This window comes from Nomascus leucogenys, unplaced genomic scaffold, assembly GCF_006542625.1.
Source record: "Nomascus leucogenys isolate Asia unplaced genomic scaffold, Asia_NLE_v1 000892F_74408_qpd_obj, whole genome shotgun sequence".
In the NCBI taxonomy this organism is placed as follows: Eukaryota; Metazoa; Chordata; class Mammalia; order Primates; family Hylobatidae; genus Nomascus; species Nomascus leucogenys.
Window position 1 is genome coordinate 36,950 of NW_022097824.1, and position 18,358 is coordinate 55,307.

The 18,358-nt window shown below is 41.4% G+C and overlaps 2 protein-coding genes across 2 annotated transcripts; both read left to right on the forward strand.

Moving 5' to 3' along the window:
- Nucleotides 1-508: 508 nt before the first annotated feature.
- LOC115834372 (beta-defensin 106-like) lies at nucleotides 509-4,014 on the forward strand. Its single transcript, XM_030809127.1, has 2 exons — nucleotides 509-557; nucleotides 3,866-4,014. Exons 1-2 carry the CDS (start codon nucleotides 509-511, stop codon nucleotides 4,012-4,014), a joined length of 198 nt encoding a protein of 65 aa, XP_030664987.1.
- A 7,861-nt stretch (nucleotides 4,015-11,875) lies between these two features.
- LOC115834370 (beta-defensin 104A-like) lies at nucleotides 11,876-16,553 on the forward strand. Its single transcript, XM_030809125.1, has 2 exons — nucleotides 11,876-11,933; nucleotides 16,393-16,553. The coding sequence occupies exons 1-2, from the start codon at nucleotides 11,876-11,878 to the stop codon at nucleotides 16,551-16,553; spliced, it is 219 nt and encodes a 72-aa protein (XP_030664985.1).
- Nucleotides 16,554-18,358: the final 1,805 nt, after the last annotated feature.

Sequence of the window (18,358 nt, forward strand, 5' to 3'; positions counted from 1 at the left end):
AGCATACAGCAAGATTCACATTTTTTAACAAATACATGCTTAGGTCAAGCCCTTTGCCAAGTTTACAAAGCTCAAAAAGACTGAATCTGGAATTCAGATTCCACCTCACTACGGTTCACCAGCTCTTAACAATACATTGAGATATTGTATAATTACTCTCATTTTACATATGAGTAAACCAAAGCTGTTCAGGAGCACAGCCAGGATTAGAAACCAAACTGCTGGACTCCAGATTTTTTTATTTTTTCCGTGTCTGCCCTACTCTTTCCTCCCTTCATCCCCACTTTCCTTCTTGAAAACTTTCCAGAGTCAGAAAAATGATGAGCTGTAGACTGAGTGACACCCACTGAGGTTGGCTGGGCTCTGTGCAGCAGAGCATGGAAATCCTCTCATTTCTGCTAAGCCTCACTGATCGAGATGTTACTTGGTCTGGAGAAATGTATAAATGTGGGTGTTTGCTGCTTTGTCCTCATGGACGCGGTGCTGATCTCTCAAGACACTCCCAGTCATGAGGACTTTCCTCTTTCTCTTTGCTGTGCTCTTCTTTCTGACCCCAGGTAAAATGGGCATCTTTACAGGGAAGGTGATCAGAGGTGCTGTCCCAGAGAGAGGGTCCCCTTCAGTGAATGCCTGGGTGTGATCAACCCATCTACTACAAGAGGTGATATCCCCCAACGCCTCTTCTGTAATTCCTTTGCATTTTACATTGTTATCTAGGAGGGGCTGTCACAGGTTTGAAAGAATAAAAGAAGGCCAGGAAAGATGCCTTTTGGCATTCAGTCTCATGCTCACTAACAAAAACAAAAATTGAGAAAAAATTAAAAACAAGGATAGCAGTCTATGAACCTTTTAAAATGTAGTTATGGTAGAGATTGAGACAGGTAAAGAGGAGAGACAGGTAAGGATCTGAGCTTAGAGACACCTATGCATTCATGCCAGTCATGGCAACAGGTAAAGCAGCATAGCTTGGACTGCCATTCCTTGATCACATATCATCAAGCCACATAATGTGATGAGAGCTTCACATAAAATGCATCTAGTCTTCCAGTGCCAGTGCCTTTAAGGAAAACTCTGTCTTACCTCTAATTTAATGGCAGTTAGAGAAAATCTTTTTGGGTTTGCTGGTCCATTTTACACATTTTATTACAGATGCAGAAATTGTGCCTCAGATGGGCTAAGTGTTTCTCAGAGTCATATAGATAACCAAAACAAAGCCAGGGTAGGAGCCCAACTGTCTTGCCACAGTAAGAGGCATTAAAGACGCCCTTCCCATATCAAAACTCTCTTCACTTTCTCCTGCTCCTGGGAATCTCCAATGGCTCCAATTGTATCCTCTCCAAAATTAAGGCATGAGACCAGGCTCATGTGAGCCTCCAGAGAGCTGAAGAAAGGGATTCTCAAAGCCCACAGTAAGTCCCAATTTGTGCCAGATGCCACTGATATACGATCCTAGGTATAATGCTCAATTTTTCACATCAGCTGCTCATAGCTCTGGTCTGTTTTGTGACAAGCCTGTGAGAGTAGATTCTGTGTCAGGACACAGAGGATCTAGGACCCACAGTGACCTATGCCGTATTCAGGCCACTGGTTTTGATATGCACATTTGAAACTGGCCAGAGGTATCTTTTTCAGATCACTCATTATGTAATTAGTCAAAAAAAGATGTTATATACTATAAAATTATCTGTTAGATAATACTATAAAATTATCTGTTAGATAATACTGTAATTATAAAATTATAATTAGTTACTATAATTATTATATAATTATAGATACTTATCTATACTTACATAACACTTGTTATATAATTATTAGATAATCTAATAATTATCTATTAGATATACTAGAATATAATACTATACTACAATAGTATTTAGAGAAAATCTTTTTGGTTTAGTATAGTATTATAGTATAGCATAATATATACTATAATTATTTACTAGTATTACAGTATGGTATTATACTAGTATTATATACTATATAGTATTGTACTAGTATATATTATATATATATATATATTTTTTTTTTTTTGAGATAGAATCTCGCTCTGTTCCTTGGGCTGGAGTGCAGTGGCACAATCTCAGCTCACTGCAACTTCTGCCTCCTGGGTTCACGTGATTTTCCTGCCTCAGCCTCCTGAGTAGCTGGGATTACAGGCATCTGCCACCATGCCTGGCTAATTTTTTGTATTTTTAGTAGAGACGGGGTTTCACCATGTTGGTCATGCTGGTCTCCAACTCCTAACCTCATGATCCACCCTCCTCAGCCTCCCAAAGTGCTGGGATTACAGGTGTGAGCCACTGCACTTGGCCAGATATAGTATTATTTACTAGTATATAGTATAGTATGTATACTATTATAATACTCTAGTATATAGTATAGTATATATAGTACTATAATACACTAGTGTATAGTATAGTATATAATACTAGTATAATACTATAGTATATATACTATATTATTACTAGTGTATTATACTAGTATGTACACTAGTATATAGTATAGTGTATATACTAGTATAATACACTAGTATATAGTATAGTGTACATACTAGTATAATACACTGGTATATAGTATAGTATACTAGTATAATACACTAGTATAAGTATAGTATACTAGTATAATGCACTAGTATATAGTATAGTATACTAGTATAATACACTAGTATATAGTATATATACTACTATAATACACTAGAATATAGTATAGTATATATACTAGTATAATACTATAGTATACACTATTATTCTAGAATATACTATAATACTAGTATTTTAATAGTATATACTAAGCTATACTATAATACTATATTAAACCAAAAAGATTTTATCTCAATACCACACTATAGCCTATAGTATAGTATTATATTAGTATCTGCCTTACAGTAGGGCAGAGAGAACATAGACCCCTGCCACTGACAGCCAGCGTTCATCAAGCTTTGAAATAGTGGAGTATTTTCACTTATGAACTGATGTGCTGATCCTGGATAAGGATTAGTGCATATGCTGGCACTAATCCATCTGGCTGTAAGTTTTACACAGATGTGAATAAGTCACTTTTATATGTTGACATTAAATGTATATACATTATAGTTTGGACATTAAATGCAATCTCTGTACATCTGATGCCTTCATTATGTATACACAAATAGGGCAACTCTAAAATGTTGATCCTGATAAGACGTACTGTCTGTCCTTAACTTCAAGCAGGCTGCTCTTGGGACTGCTACTGATAAAGTCCTAAGGTGGGAACTGGAATTCTGTGCAAACTGAACTGAGAAAATCTTAGAAAAACATTCCCAACATGCTGCACCCTCCTTCTCTAAAGCACAAGTTTTCCACAGTCAATGTTTTGGTGGAATATGGAGGAGAAATCAGGCTGAGCCTTCCAAGCATGTTTCTATCTACCACAGTAAACTCATGTTCTTTTCATATCTTTATCCCTTCCTTCACTCTGGTGTGGAGCTATCTCCTCAGTCTCAGCTCTTGCTCTACTCTCACCAAGTAGCAGCCTCTGAGAGTGCACCAGGAAAATTAGCAACCTCTGGGAGTGTTTATGGAACAAGTTGATAATTATCCCCAATAGATTTCAGTCAAAGAACCATAGCTTACGTTTCCCAAAGCTCCTACAGAGCTTGGTCTCAAATGCTGGAAGACAAATGTATTCTTTCTGGTATTTCACCCTGTGTGACTACAAGACTGAAATATCAGATAAAAATCAGGTCCCCTACCATCTCATCTACCGGTAGGATATGGCACTATGACAGCTTGTGAAAAAATCTTCACCAGCTAGTCATACAACTGTATCTGGCAAACATATATGCCTGAAAAGGGAATTAATCCAAATGGCTCCTTCCCTCGTGTAGCCAAGAATGCATTTTTTGATGAGAAATGTGACAAACTTAAAGGGACATGCAAGAACAATTGTCGGAAAAATGAAGAACTTATTGCTCTCTGCCAGAAGTCTCTGAAATGCTGTCAGACCATCCAGCCATGTAGGAACATTATAGATTAATGCAGAAGATTTGGGTTTCCAGAGAAGCATACATAACCTGTCTTGCCTCTGCTGTAGGCAGACACTTTAATAAAAATAAATGACTGTCTTTGCTCAGTTTGTCAAGTGTTTCCTTTAGAAAGGAGAACAGCACTGCCTGACCTTAATGCTCCCTCCATCCTGGTTTATTTTTCTATCATTCTGGAGTAAATAAATTGTCCCAAAGCCATCTGATATTTTTCTTAAAAGAGGACTAGAAGAGACTAGAAATCGACAAATCTCTATCTTCTACTCAGTCAGTTGGTGCTTACTAGCCTATTGAGATGAAAGAAGTAAACAAAAGAAAAGAAAGAAAAGAGAGAGAGGGAAGTAGAAAGAAGATGAATAGGTAGAGAAATGAGCACACTTTTTTTAATACAAAACAAAATTTTATTCTTTTTTTTCTTTTTCTTTTTATTATACTTTAAGTTCTAGGGTACATGTGCACAAGTGCAGGTTTGTTACATATGTATACTTGTGCCATGTCGGTGTGCTGCACCCGTTAACTCGTCATTTACATTAGGTATATCTCCTAATGCTATCCCTCCCCCCTCCCCCTACCCCACAACAGGCCCCAGTGTGTGATGTTCCCCTTCCTGTGTCCAAGTGTTCTCATTGTTCAATTCCTACCTATGAGTGAGAACATGCGGTGTTTGGTTTTTTGTCCTTGAAACTGGAAACCATCATTCTCAGCAAACTATCGCAAGAGTACACTTTTAAAAAATTTTTACCATCATGCCATATGCCCACATAAATGAGCATACATTTACATGAATAGCTACATGAACGACAAATTGATGGATAGGCAGTCCATTTATCAAGGACTTTTATGTGTCACACACACACACACACACACCTGTCTAAATTAATCATCATGACTCCATGTCTTTCATTGGGGCTAGTTAAATATTTCCTATAGACTTGTTCTCTACACATAAGTCTGAGATAAAATTTGCTGACAGGCAAGGGGGTCGTAAATACCTCTATGACTCTCAGTAACTCCAGTGATTTAGACCCTCTTCCCCAAATCACTGCCTACGATTTTCCTAGAAACTAGCTGACAATTTACCTTCTGCTTCTAAGCCTCAAAATTACTGTTATGGTGGGAATATGTTCTTCCAAAATTAATGCTGAAGCCTAATCCCCACGCTGGTGATTAACAGGTGAGGCCTTTGAGGAGGTGATTAAGCCTCAAGGGCCCTGCCCTCGTGAATGGAATTAGCACCCTTATAAAAGAGGTTGAAAGAAGCTGCCATGCTCCTTCCACCATGGGAGGACACAGCGTTTGTCTCTTCTGCCATGTGAAGGCTGAGCAACAAGGTGCTATCTTGAAAGCACAAACTGGGTCCTCAGGATATAATAAATCTTCTGAGGTCTTCCAGCCCCTAAAACTGTAAGTAATAAATTTCTGTTGTTTATAACTCACCCAGTATAAGATATTTTATTATAGCAGCATGAATGGACTGAGACAATTACTTAGTTTAAGTAAGAATTTCCTGTCATGTTTCCAGTGCTTAAGAGTTAGTTTTGGTTTCCTGCTGACTCAGAAATCTTGCCTTACCTCCACTTTAATTTTTCGAAGTCGATAGATTTAATTCTACTAGAATCAATAACCCTTTCATGAAAAGGATGTTTTAGTTACACTTTCTAATTTGAGATAATTGTAGATTCCTATATAGTTCCAAAAATAATAATAATAATGCAGAGAGATACCCAGATCTTTTACTCTATTTTCCTGAAAAGTAACATCTTTGTAAAACCATAGTGCAATATCACAACCAGGTTATTGACACTGATGCATAACATTTCCATTATCAGGAGGACTTTTCATGTTATGCTTTCAGAGCCACTCCCTCTTCCCTCACACCTCCACCTCCGTCTTAACCCCTGTATAAGTGATTTATTCTCCATTTCTACAGTTTTGTCCTTTTAGGAAGGCCATATAAATGGAATGTATAAATCCTTATTAGACTGGCTTTTTTCAGTCAGCATAACTTTCTGGGGATTCATCCAGGTCGTTGCATGTATCAGTAGCTCTTTCCTTCTTATTGTTGGGCAGTATTCCAGGATATGGATGAACCACAGTTTGTTTAATCACTCCCTCATCGTAGGCCATCTTTCTCTCTCTCTCTCTCTCTCTCCCCCTCCCTCCCTCTTTTCCCCCACTTCATTGCCTCCTCTTCTCCTCTCTACCTCTCCTTCTCTTTCTCTTTCGCATAGGGATATCTAATTGTTCAAGCACCATTTGTTGAGAAGACTATTCTTCCTCCATTACATTACTTTTCCTTCATTGATAGAGAGGAGTTGCTTTGGTCTTTTCTGAGCTATCCATTCTGTTCTGTTGCTTGTTTGGTCTATTTATTTATTGCTTCACCACTCCCACACTGCCTTCATCATTGCAGTTTTTTAGTGAGTCTTGATACAAGGTAATGTAAGTTCACTGTATTAACCCATTTTCACACTACTATAAAGAAATATCTGAGATGGGGCAATTTATGAAGAAAAAGAGGTTTAATGGACTTACAGTTCCACACAGTTGGGGAGGTCTCACGATCATGGCAGAAGGCAAAGGAGGAGCAAGGTATGTCTTACGTGGTGACAGGTAAGACAGTGTGTGCAGCGGAACTGACCTTTATAAAACCATCAGATCTTGTGAGACTTACTCATTATCATGAGAACAGCACAGAAGAAAAAAAAACCCCATGATTCATTTACTTCCCACCAGGTGCCTCCCGTGACTCGTGGGGATTATGGGAGCAAGAATTCAAGATGAGATTTCGATGGGGGCACAAACCATATCATCCACCGACCTTGTTCTTTCCAGTATTGTATTGACGATCCTAGGTCTTTTGAATCAGTTTGGAAATATCAACAACATATCTTGCTAAAAGTTTGATTGGGATTATATTTAATCTATAGATCAAGTTGTAAATAATTGATATCTTCATGTTAAATTCTCTATTATATGAACACAGAATATTTCTCTTGTTAAAATAATTAAATGAGAGGTCATTAGACTGCAGGAGCTTCAGTGCACTCGGTTTCTACATAAGCAAACTAAAACCCAACTCAGTTTGAATGGTAAAAGAAAACTTTAACCAATCAGAAACCACCAACTAACTTCTTTTTTTTTTTTTTTTTTTTTTTTTTTTTGAGACAGAGTCTCACTTTGTCACCCAGGCTGGAGTGCAGTGGCGCAGTCTCGGCTCACTGCAAGCTCCGCCTCCCGGGTTCACGCCATTCTCCTGCCTCAGCCTCTCCGAGTAGCTGGGACTACAGGCGCCCGCCACCACGCCCGGCTAATTTTTTGTATTTTTTAGTAGAGACGGGGTTTCACCGTGGTCTCGATCTCCTGACCTCGTGATCCACATTTTTTAGTAGAGACGGGGTTTCACCGTGGTCTCGATCTCCTGACCTCGTGATCCGCCCGCCTCGGCCTCCCAAAGTGCTGGGATTACAAGCGTGAGCCACCACGCCCGGCCTAACTTCTAACAAGGGACTGGGATGATTCAAATAAGGCTCTACTCCACTTTAACCAATTAAATGTTTAATTTGCCTTTCTTCCATTTTCACCCTATAAAAGCCTTTTCCTCATGCCTCTTTGCCTGTGCCCCAAAATACTTGTGATTTGGAGCCTGCCTGATTCTTAAGTTGATATCTGCTCAAAAGAAAACTTTAAGATTTTTGTGTGCCGAAGTTTATTTTTTAATAGTTCTATTGTCAGCAGAGGGACCCGAAGAAGCCCTGATGATGGTTCCTGGGACAATGAGTAACCAGATGTAGTTACCAGCTGAGCCCGTTATATTCATCGATTTCTCTCTGTGTCTGGATCCAACAGAAACTGGACTGGGTCCAACAGAAGGTCTTAAGAAGGTAGGGTTTGGGGAAGACAAAGAATCATCAGTTCATCCTTATCCAAGTAGTCTGGACCTGTCCATCTGGGACTTTAGCTACGTTTGTGTATAAAAATTATAGACCCAGAATCTGTGTTTTTCTAAATAAGTGTGTAAACTTTACCAATGACAACTTAGAATTACAGTGGTCACAGTGAAGACATTTTAACCTAAACAGTTATTCATCTATAAGCTACATTGAAAGAGAAGTGATCTTAAATGCCTCAGAAAAAAATGAGATATGTTTTTAATTGGCAAGCAGAGGCTTCTAAAAGACTAAGCAAATCAAAACTTGCCTTTCTTAAAGACTCTTTACAAAAGGCAAATTAAAAGCTTAAGCACTTAATCAGTGATGATAAAAAATTGTACATTGACTCACTCAACTCTGAATGCTCCTTCTTTTCCTCCTCTCTCTCTTCTTCCTCTGCCTAATTACTCTGATTCCACCAACCTCTTCACTCAGTTGCCTTTCTACTCTGAAAATGAGAAGAAAGTTAGGAAAATGCCTTTTAAAGTTAGTTCCTCTGATCAACTGTGTCTGCCTTCTTTAATTACCTTTATGTCTTGCTCAAAATCCAAACTGACAGAAATAGTGAAAGACTTCCCTAACCCAAAGGAAAACCCCCAGGAATTTGCTGAGGAATTTAGAATCTTCGTTTAAACATATAATCCATGACTTCCTGATCTTTGTCAATTTATCTACATGATACTGGGACCTGGTCAACCTGCAAATGGAGACCATGGCTGAATGGGACTAACCTGAGGATGATATTAAGGATCTTATGTCTCAAACAGCTGCAAGAGATGAACAAAAAAGAGGCAGGGGAAAAGAAAGCATTCTATAATCTTATAAGTGAATCTCATCTTTACCTGAGCCTGTGTCCCTGCACTGTGACTGTCACAAGAACTTTTTTTTTTTAAATCTCTGTCAACAGGCTGGAGTACAGTGGCATGATCTCGGCTCACTGCAACCTCCTCCTTCCAGGTTCAGCGATTCTGCCTCAGCCTCCCAAGCAGCTGGGACTACAGGCACGTACCACCACACCTGGCTAATTTTTGTATTTTTTTAAGTAGAGATGGAGTTTCACCATATTGGGCAGGCTGGTCTTGAACTTCTGACCTTGTGATCCACCCACCTTGGCCTCCCAGAGTGCTGGGGTTACAAGCATGAGCCACCGTGCCCGGCTCACAAGAAATTCTTAGCTACCCCCATCCCTCAAGTGAGACAGGAAGGTCAGATGGGTCTGGAATAGGGAAACATCTTCCCCTCCAGGTGGGATATGGCTCTAGTAAAATCGTTTTTCCTGCAGAGGAGGAGGCTTTTGTTATGGGGAATCCTCTGGACATGTTTCACAATATCACTCTTCCCTTCTCCTTTCAGAGCAATGAGGGCTTCCATTCTGGCTCTTCACCATGAAAACCTTGGAGATTTCCTGGATTTAAAACCCAGGAGAGCAGCGGTTGAGAAGGCAGAGCCTTTGACCATAGTCTCTAGAAGTTTTCCACTCTCCTAAATGTCTACGTTCGGCCTCCAGCAAGTTGTCAAAATCACTGTAAGTGTTCCTGCTAGTTTATGGTTTTAGAGCTTCCATTCCAGGTTAGCTCATCTCAGCTGTGACTCCAGATTTCTGGGCGATGGGTTTGCCTGGAGCCCTCAGTTCCCTAATCGGTCCAAGAAAAGTCATTGATTTTTCCATTTATTTGGCTTTATTTTTCTTTTTTTAAGGATTCAAGTAGTGACTTTCAGTCTTTTTACTTGTAGCGACCGAAACCAGAACTCTGAAATACTTTATAAGGACTCAGCAAATAAAGCTTTTATTATTTTTTTCTCCTAAGAAGATATAGGATTTCTTTTGAAGTTTGGTTATTCAGTCCCTGTTTATGAATTCCTTTTTGTTTTTGAAGAGCTGCTGAATATTTATTATCATCAGAATTTTTCAATTTTCTTCAGAATCCCGGTCACATAGATGACCTTGAATATTGGCTGATTTATTTCCCTTGAAGCTCATCATCAAAAATTACTAAAGCCTGACATGTGGCAGGCTAGGAGGGTCCCATGGATCCTGCACGTTTGTGCTTGCTGTGTGTCTGCTGTGAGGAGAGTATCCGATGGCCTCTCCCTGCTGCACATTTGTAACCTGCGGCAGGATTCCAATGGCTACCACTCTCGCCCTGGCTGCTTCCAGTCAGTGAATGAGCACAATGTGGACTAGAGCTGGGCCATGTCTGCTGGCGTAAGACAGTCTTTGCACTGAGGTTCCCCACTGGCAATGCTGAAATTTTCTGCACTGCAGTCTGAGGCTCCCCCAACTCCAAACCTTTTCACAGGTGTTAATTGACATCATGTTCTGAAGACTTTCCCTACTCAATCTTGCTCCCTCTCCCCTTCATCTTTTTGTTTTGAATTTTTATTTTATTTTTTTTTTTAAAGACAAGGGTTTGCTCTACTACCTACACTGGAGTGCAGTAGTGCCATCATAGCTTGCTGCAACCTCGAACTTCTGGCCTCAAGAGACCCTCCTGCCTCAGCCTCCCAAGTAGCTTGGACTATAGAGACACACCACCATCCCAGGCTAATTTTCTTTTTGTGGAGAGATGGGGTCTCTCTATGCTGTCCATGATGGACTTAAACCCCTGAGCTCAAATGATCCTCCTCCCTCCCTCAGCCACCCAAAGTGCTGGGATTTACAGGTGTGAGCCACTGCACCTGGCCCCCCTTTATCTTTCACAGACATTTCCCAATAAATTTATTTCCTTTCTAATTCCTGTTGATAAATGCTTCATGGAGCACCCAAACTGGCATAGTTTGTGATTTCTGATGTTCTATGCTATTCTGTTACCGTGTAAGGAGACCTGGGTTCCCATCACATTCTCCCCTAAGTGAGAACTCTGGGGAAGACACACTGACTGCTAGATTTTGCTTAGGATGTGCAAGCAATGTAAGTCTGTCAGGCTTTGCCTAATCTGTGCTCTAGAATAAGGGGAGCTTATTTGAGAATGTCAACTTCCAAGACTGGACGTTTTTACTTTCTCTAAAATACTTCGTTTTAGAGAAATGAAGTCTTTTTTCTTAAAATAAAATTATCTGGTGTTTTCCCTAAGGGCAAATGCCAGGAGCATATGCTCTATACGTTTTGCCTGGGGTGGGGTTGGGGTTAAATCTAGGGAGCATATACCCTGGGTTGAGGGCAGGGCATATGCTCTCTAGAAGGTTATGTTTTATTTGAAGCCATTGTTAGAAATACAGCATTCCCATAAATAGTCTCCTTTTAACCTCTCTTCTCACTCTTGTCCTCCTTTTCACCCAAGCCCTAAGTGAGCCTGTTGTTCTGTGGTTACAATCCCACCCTTGGACAGTGCCCGCCATCAAGTATTCCTTGTTGTCACTTGTCATCCTCATCCTACACTCTTTCTATCACAGAAATGTGCTGGGACCTCTCACGCATTTATGACCTCCCCACGCTCCGTGCCATTCTTCTCCTTAACATCATGTGTTTGTTTCAGTGTTTACTTCAGCGAGGTCTTGGGGGCGATGGACTTCAATTCCATTACCCACATCACCATTTTCAACAAGAGTCTCCTGACTGAAACTTACTAAAATGGAAGAGAAAGTCCTCTCACCAGAATCAAGGAATGTCAAGGCTGGAAGGTATCTTAGAGATCATCTAATCCAATTCTTGCTTCAGAAACGATTCAGGGAAGCAAGGGAAGTGACTTGGATATACCTATGCTAATACTCTCTCCCCACCCTCAACACTGCCTGGCTGGCATTTCTGCAGCCCCAACACCTCCCCCACACTGTGCCTTGGTGAGTGTTCACCAAGGAACACTGCCTTTTGATAAGCCTCAGTAATCAGGAGCAGCCTTTGCCCATAAATACACCTGCCCTGCTCCTGCCTGGGGTGATTCCCTCCGACTTGCGTCTGCTTCTCGCCAGCAGCCCCAGCATTATGCAGAGACTTGTGCTGCTATTAACCATTTCTCTTCTACTCTATCAAGATCTTCCAGGTAAAAAGAGACTCTCAGCTGGAAATATACACAGTTGCTGGGGATGACAGATGGAGAAGAAAAACATTTGATTTAGAAAATACATCCCGAAGGATGGAGTAACCTTCTTCAATCCCAGCCTTTTTTCTCTTTGCTTTCATTGGGTCCATTAGTAAAATGCAGTATGTGGCAGTCCTTGTATGCACCTTACAGCCACGAGGCTTACTAGCTCAAGGAGGAAAAAAGAAACGTAGGAATCAGGAGTCCTAGATGTCCTTGGCCCCCTGGTCACACACGGTAACAATTCCTCGTGGAATCCTCGGCGATGACGACCCACTAGCCGTGTTTGTTCCATTGCAGGGCAGCGGCGATTATTCATTGTTGATTTTGTGGAATAAGCTGCCTTCTTCCATCCTCCTCCTTCGGAACAGCTTTACTCTGCACAGAAAGGGCGCCTATTCAACCTCCTAAATTTTGCAACTTTCCATATCAAGTCAGATGATTAGGATTAAAGGGGATGCAGTGATTTCAGTAGGCAAGAACATAATTTACTGACAACACAAATAGCAGGTGCCTTTGAAGTCTGCTCAGGAAATTTTAAAGTTAGACTGAGATGTCAGCAATCTTCTGACTCCTACGTTAATCTGTGTCCCTAGAAGCATGTATTTCTTAATATATTTGCAAGGGATATGAGAGAGCACTTAATCTAATTCCCTTCTTTTACAAGCTGAGCAACATTCTCTATAGTACAGTTAGAAAAAATAAGATTTTTAGAGTTGCTTAACAAATCTAGCAGTGCTGGGACGAAACCAATTGTTTTGACTCATAGAAGCCATCGGATCTTCTCTTCCAAGCTGCTCAGTCGATTTTATGGGGCTTTGACAGACACCCAACACCCATCTTTGTACCCTTCCAGGCTGTGCCTCCGCTGTGATTCAAATGGGTTAATGATTTTTTTTCAGAGGGTACCTGTTTCAGTTAACTCTTCCTTGTTCTTTCTTCCCGTGTCATTTCCCAAAGACACTTCTGTGAAATTCTGCTATGAGCATGTTCCAGGTCTGTCAAAATATCATAGCAATTCATCAAAGATCAGGTTTTCTTCAACCTGTGATTCCAAGACAAAGAACCTCTCGGGATGGAAAGCCTAGGTCAGGGATCCCTCCAGATCCTGAGGAATGCACCGCAGAGCTGGCTGCCATTACCCGCACTTGGCTGCTGAGGGCTGGGTCAGACTGGCCTCCACAGTAGAATTCTGAGAAAGACCCTTAGCAGGAAGAGGATTTGGGAGGGAAGTGGTAGAAGTGGGTAAGGTTGAATGACATGCGCTGCCCACCTCTTCTCCTGCCACCCCTGCTTTGGGTAAGTTTGGCTGTCACACACTGTCAGCCCCTCAGATACCCACAGGGACTAGGGATGGGTGCTGTAACCAAAAATATAATTCTAAGCCCCCTCTCCAACCATCTAAATGGACTCCCTCCTCATCCAGGGCTCTTAAAATTTAATCTGAAAGACTGATTCAGGCCATGAAAGGAAGTGGGGGTTGGACATGCCTCATTATGCTTTCCAGCATGAACATCAACACAGACTTTAAGTCTGATAAGAAATATTTTACAGTCTGTTCTCTCTGAAGCCTGCTAGCTAAAAGCACCAACTGCGTAATACAACTTTGGTCTCCACAACACAACTTCTTGTCACAACCCAAACATTCCTGTCTATTGATCCCAGGTCTTTAGACAAACTCAATCAATTGTCAACCAGAAAATGACTAAATTTACCTATAGCCTGGAAGGCCACCTGCCACACACTCCCACTGTACCCCCACAGGCCCCCCGCCCCCCACTTTGAATTGTCCCACCTTTCTGGACCAAACCAATGTAAATCAGCCAGGTGTAGTGGCTCACGCCTGTAATCTCAGCATTTTGTGAGGCTGAGGTCTGCAGATGACTTAAGGTCAGGAGTTCAAGACTGGCCTGGCCAACATGGTGAAACCTCGTCTCTACTAAAAATACAAAAATTAGCTGGGTGTGGTGGCGCATGTCTGTAATTCAAGCTACTTAGGAGGCTGAGGCAGCAGAATCGCTTGAACCCGAGAGGTGGAGGTTGCAGTGACCTGAGATTGTGCCATTGCACTCCACCCTGGGCGACAGAGCGAGACTCCATCTCAAAAAAAAAAAAAAAAAAAGTAAATCTTACATGTATTGACTGATGTATTATGTCTCCCTAAAATGTACAAAAGCAAGCTGTATCACAACCACCTTGGGCACATGTCCTCAGGACCTCCTGAGGTTGTGTCACCTGTGTGTCCTCAACCTTGACAAAATAAACTTTCTACATTAACTAAGACCTGAGACCTGTCTATAGAGCAGAGGAGGAAAATTGCTTATGCAAGAAATAAACTAGTACAGTGTAGTCTACCCTGGAATATATTTATTGCTTGGGATATATTTATTACTCAGCCTTAGTGTATGGACTGTATTCTCCCTTTTGCATTCTGTTTACTCAGACTATAAGACATACCAACTAGGTTTTTGTTCCAGCTTTGACACATAAGTTGCTGTGTGACCTCAGATTAGTCACTTTCCTTCTCTGAGCCTTAATTCTCATCTCTGAATAGATGGGCTGTGAGGGCTTGCTTGAAACTGACAGTCTAACGTTTTAAAGGTTGTGTTCTCTTCCTAGTCTATTCTTCTCCCCTGATGTTAAGCTTCATTTTCCCTGAGCGAGCATGCTGTCCTCCTTTTCCTCCTCCAACTACAGGTTGTAAAGTGGCCTGCCACAGATACGTCGGAAGGCACATATCTGCTACCCAACCTCCACATACTCCCTCAGCATGATCCACATTGCAGCCCACCTCACTCCTTTCTTCACTGCCTTGTACTGTGACCACAAGGGCTTGCTTTTGAATGAAACCTACAGCAAAACAGTCTCCTGGTCACCCACTGTGGGGCCATTCCAAATATAAACCCCTTCAATAGCCTATCAAGCACATGAATTGGTCAAACTGCCTTTTAGTCCTCACCTACATCCAGGACAAAGAACCTTGACACCTAAGCATCAGAAACAGGAGGCTTCTCTTTACCAGAACAAAAGAAAGACATAAAACCCTAGTGCGAGGATTAGCAGCCCGTTTCAGTTCTCCTGCCCTTCTGCTTTGTGGAAAAGGAACAGATGCAACAGGGGAGATGGACTCAGGGCTCAGGCGAAATTAGGACTTTTGGGCCCCGACCTCTGCAAAGACGTCCATTTGCAGCTCTGACTCTCCTCTCCCCAGGGTTCCTCTGACACCCTCCCCCAAGCCTGGCTCCTGCTGAGTTTGCTAGAGAACCTCACGCACAGCTCTCGCCAGCGAGGCTCTCTCGAGCCACCTTACACTGTTCTCCCTCCCATCAGCCTGGCCTCGGGGTTTTCCTGATATCTCTGTAAGATCCTATCAGTGTGGCATATGAGATAATGAGCTTTACAAAGCTGCTTTCAGCCTCAGAGAGCACACCCTGAGACTGAGAAGCTAAATCCATGTCTCCTGAAAACTGCTGTGGGCCAAGGGCCAAACCACCAGGATTCTGCTCCTTTCTAGTTTCCTCCGCTCTATTTGCATCCGCTGTAGCTTATTCTGGTCTAGTCTATCCAATCATTTACTCACCAGGTCCTTACTGAGAACAGGCTATGTTCCTGGTACAAGTTACACAATGGTAAGCAACATAAACATGGGCCTCATTGTCAGGGAGCCCATAGTTCCATTGAGAATAACAAATAACAAAATATACATGCATATATACATATCTATATCTATATCTATGTTTGTATTTATCTCTATATATGTATATATATATCTATATACATAAATAGATATATAACTACAACTTGCAATAGGTGATATAAAAGAATAACAAATTCATAGGGAGAAAAATAATTTGGGGGCATTTAAATACATGAAGAGGACAGAGAAAGATTTGCCCAATATTGGGAACTTAAGGTTGAGACATAAAAGTTCAAAGAATCCACTTATGGGAAGGAAGAAAAACCTTCCAGGCAGAGGGGACAGTGCACGTGAAGGTACTAGGATAGCAAAGAATATGCTCACATGCAACAGAAGGGAGGCCGGCGAGAGTTTCATGGACAGAGTGAGGGCCACAGTGGAACAGCATGTGTCTGAAAAAGTGGCCCAAGATCAGATCACGATTGCTTTGGAGACCCAGTAAGGGGCTTGGAGAGATTTAATCCAAAAAAAATAGTAAACTTGTAGGGATTTTGAAAATAGGTGTAACATGGAATGATGTATATTTTCAAATAAAATCCATGCTGGTTGGGAATCAGAATGTGAAGTCAATCATCTAGGAAAGTGGAGGAGGATGGGGATGCAGGAAAACCTCTACCACCAGGCACTAGCTTTCTCTATCCCCTTCCGAAAACACCTTCTGCCAAAGCCTTGCCTTTTAGTGCCAGTACGCAATTAATCACAGTGTCATATCCTGTTATCTAGTGAGAAGCGAATTTGAGTGGGACAGAATATGTGGTTATGGGACTGCCCGCTGCCGGAACAAATGTCAAAGCCAAGAATATAGAATTGGAAGATGTCCCAACACCTTTGCGTGCTGTTTGAGAAAATGGGATGAGAGCTTACTGAATAGTACAAAACCCTGAAACGCAGTAGTGCTGGTCCCTAGAGTCGCTGGAAGTAGGACCTCAGTAGCTTTCCTTCCTGTGGCCTTGCAGCAAGGGCATCCCCACTGCAACCATGGGTTCAGTTATCAACCAAGGTTTGCTGAGCTTCCACTCAATGCGAAGCCAATATAGGAGATTGAAGAAGAATGCAGGCTGGAAAGCCCCTCTGGTTGTGATAATGGAGAATAGCTATGGGGGTTAAGCATGAGTTTCAACACTTTATAAGTTGAACAAAAAATATGTCTACCTAATCAGCTATAAACCTAAGAAAAACGTCATTTTTATCCTGATAATATTGGTTTTCTTTTCCGATCGAAAGTTTTGCTCAACAGTTATATATATAGTTTGTTAATTAAAATGGAAAGTAAATTAATGTTAAGTGTGCTATGTTTAGAATACACTATATTTCAAAACATAGACCTCTGAGGAGAAAAACAAAAGAGGTGATGTGTGATGACAAGCTTGGGAACCCTTTAAAACTTAAGGGGTTGATCAAGTGGGTGTCTGTGGAGAGTCCCATCCAGCAGAGGGCAGCAGAGAGCAGTCCTGCGCTGAGCTGTGGATTCTTGATCCTGAAAACCGGTAAAGAAAGGTGAGTGATGAAACATTTGACCCGCCTGCCTTTCCTGTCCAAACCAAATTTTAAGGTAGTCAAAAGCTTCTCTCCTTGAAAGCAGCCCAGCTAATAAATGAGGAGGGTCGCCATTTTGCAAACACATAGGGAAACAGGGATCTAGCCAAGGAATATCAGCAGCGATTAAAACAAGCCAAAAAGACAACCTGCTACCCTGTGCTTCCTAATAGAAGGACATAATGCCACGTATGAGCGTCTAGTCATGGTAAGCAGCATCATCCTCACCTTTTCAGGGTGGAACTGAGGCTGGATTGTGCCCTTTCTGCCAAAACAGTGTAATGGCCCTTCACGTAGCCATCATCCAGCCTCAACATGTGGTTAGTCTTGTTTCATCCCTTGATAAGACCTTTTCCTCGATTACCTCAAATAAAAATAAATTATTTCAAAGATGCCCATTTGAAAATACTCCAGAAGGTGTAACTCAGGGGGGAAACAACTCATTTTGTAAAATAGAACCCCAATACTATTATCACTCCTGGAAAAAAATCAGCACTCATTCCTTAATACAATTTAACAGCCAATCTGTATTCAAATAACCCTGAGCATTTCATAAGTGCCTTTTTAAGCGTTGCTTTATTAGAATCTGGATCCTGGAAGGTCCATATACGGCCTCAGGTTGTTTACCTCCAAGGCCTCTTGCATAGATGGTGATGTGTACTTCTATTCCATCTATAAAATATTGTGCTGAAAATTGAGTGCATACCTGGGCAAGGCCCTAGATCTCATCACTGCAATTATAGGAAAAGAAGAAACTACTGAACCACCCCCAAGGATGCCACACTCCAAATGCAACATACAGAACACGCTATAAGACAATGTGACATTTATTTTATTCTTATATTGTTTTAGACTCTTTTCATTATTCTCATATTTCGTATTTTATAAAATACTTTTAATACATAATCTCCTTTGATCCTCACCATAAACTCTTGAATTAGGCATGGCAAGTGTCAACATCCTCACCTTGTAGGCACTGTTACTAAAGTTGTGAGGGACTCGTGGTTTTCCTAACATTGGCCACGATATTAGGAAAGACCAGGTCTAGACCCCACATCTCAAGTGCAATTCAGAGGCAGCACAGCATGGCAGGTACGAATACACAAAGTCTGGAATCCCAGCTCTACTGCTTAGCAGGTGACCTTGGGAAGGT

Bases quoted from the DNA above. Each gene is read 5' to 3' on its own strand.
- LOC115834370 (XM_030809125.1), top strand. From the start codon at position 11,876: ATGCAGAGACTTGTGCTGCTATTAACCATTTCTCTTCTACTCTATCAA. The intron at 11,934-16,392 runs GTAAAAAGAGAC...CCTGTTATCTAG, and splicing joins ACTCTATCAAGATCTTCCAG to TGAGAAGCGAATTTGAGTGG.
- LOC115834372 (XM_030809127.1), top strand. From the start codon at position 509: ATGAGGACTTTCCTCTTTCTCTTTGCTGTGCTCTTCTTTCTGACCCCA. The intron at 558-3,865 runs GTAAAATGGGCA...TCCCTCGTGTAG, and splicing joins GCTCTTCTTTCTGACCCCAG to CCAAGAATGCATTTTTTGAT.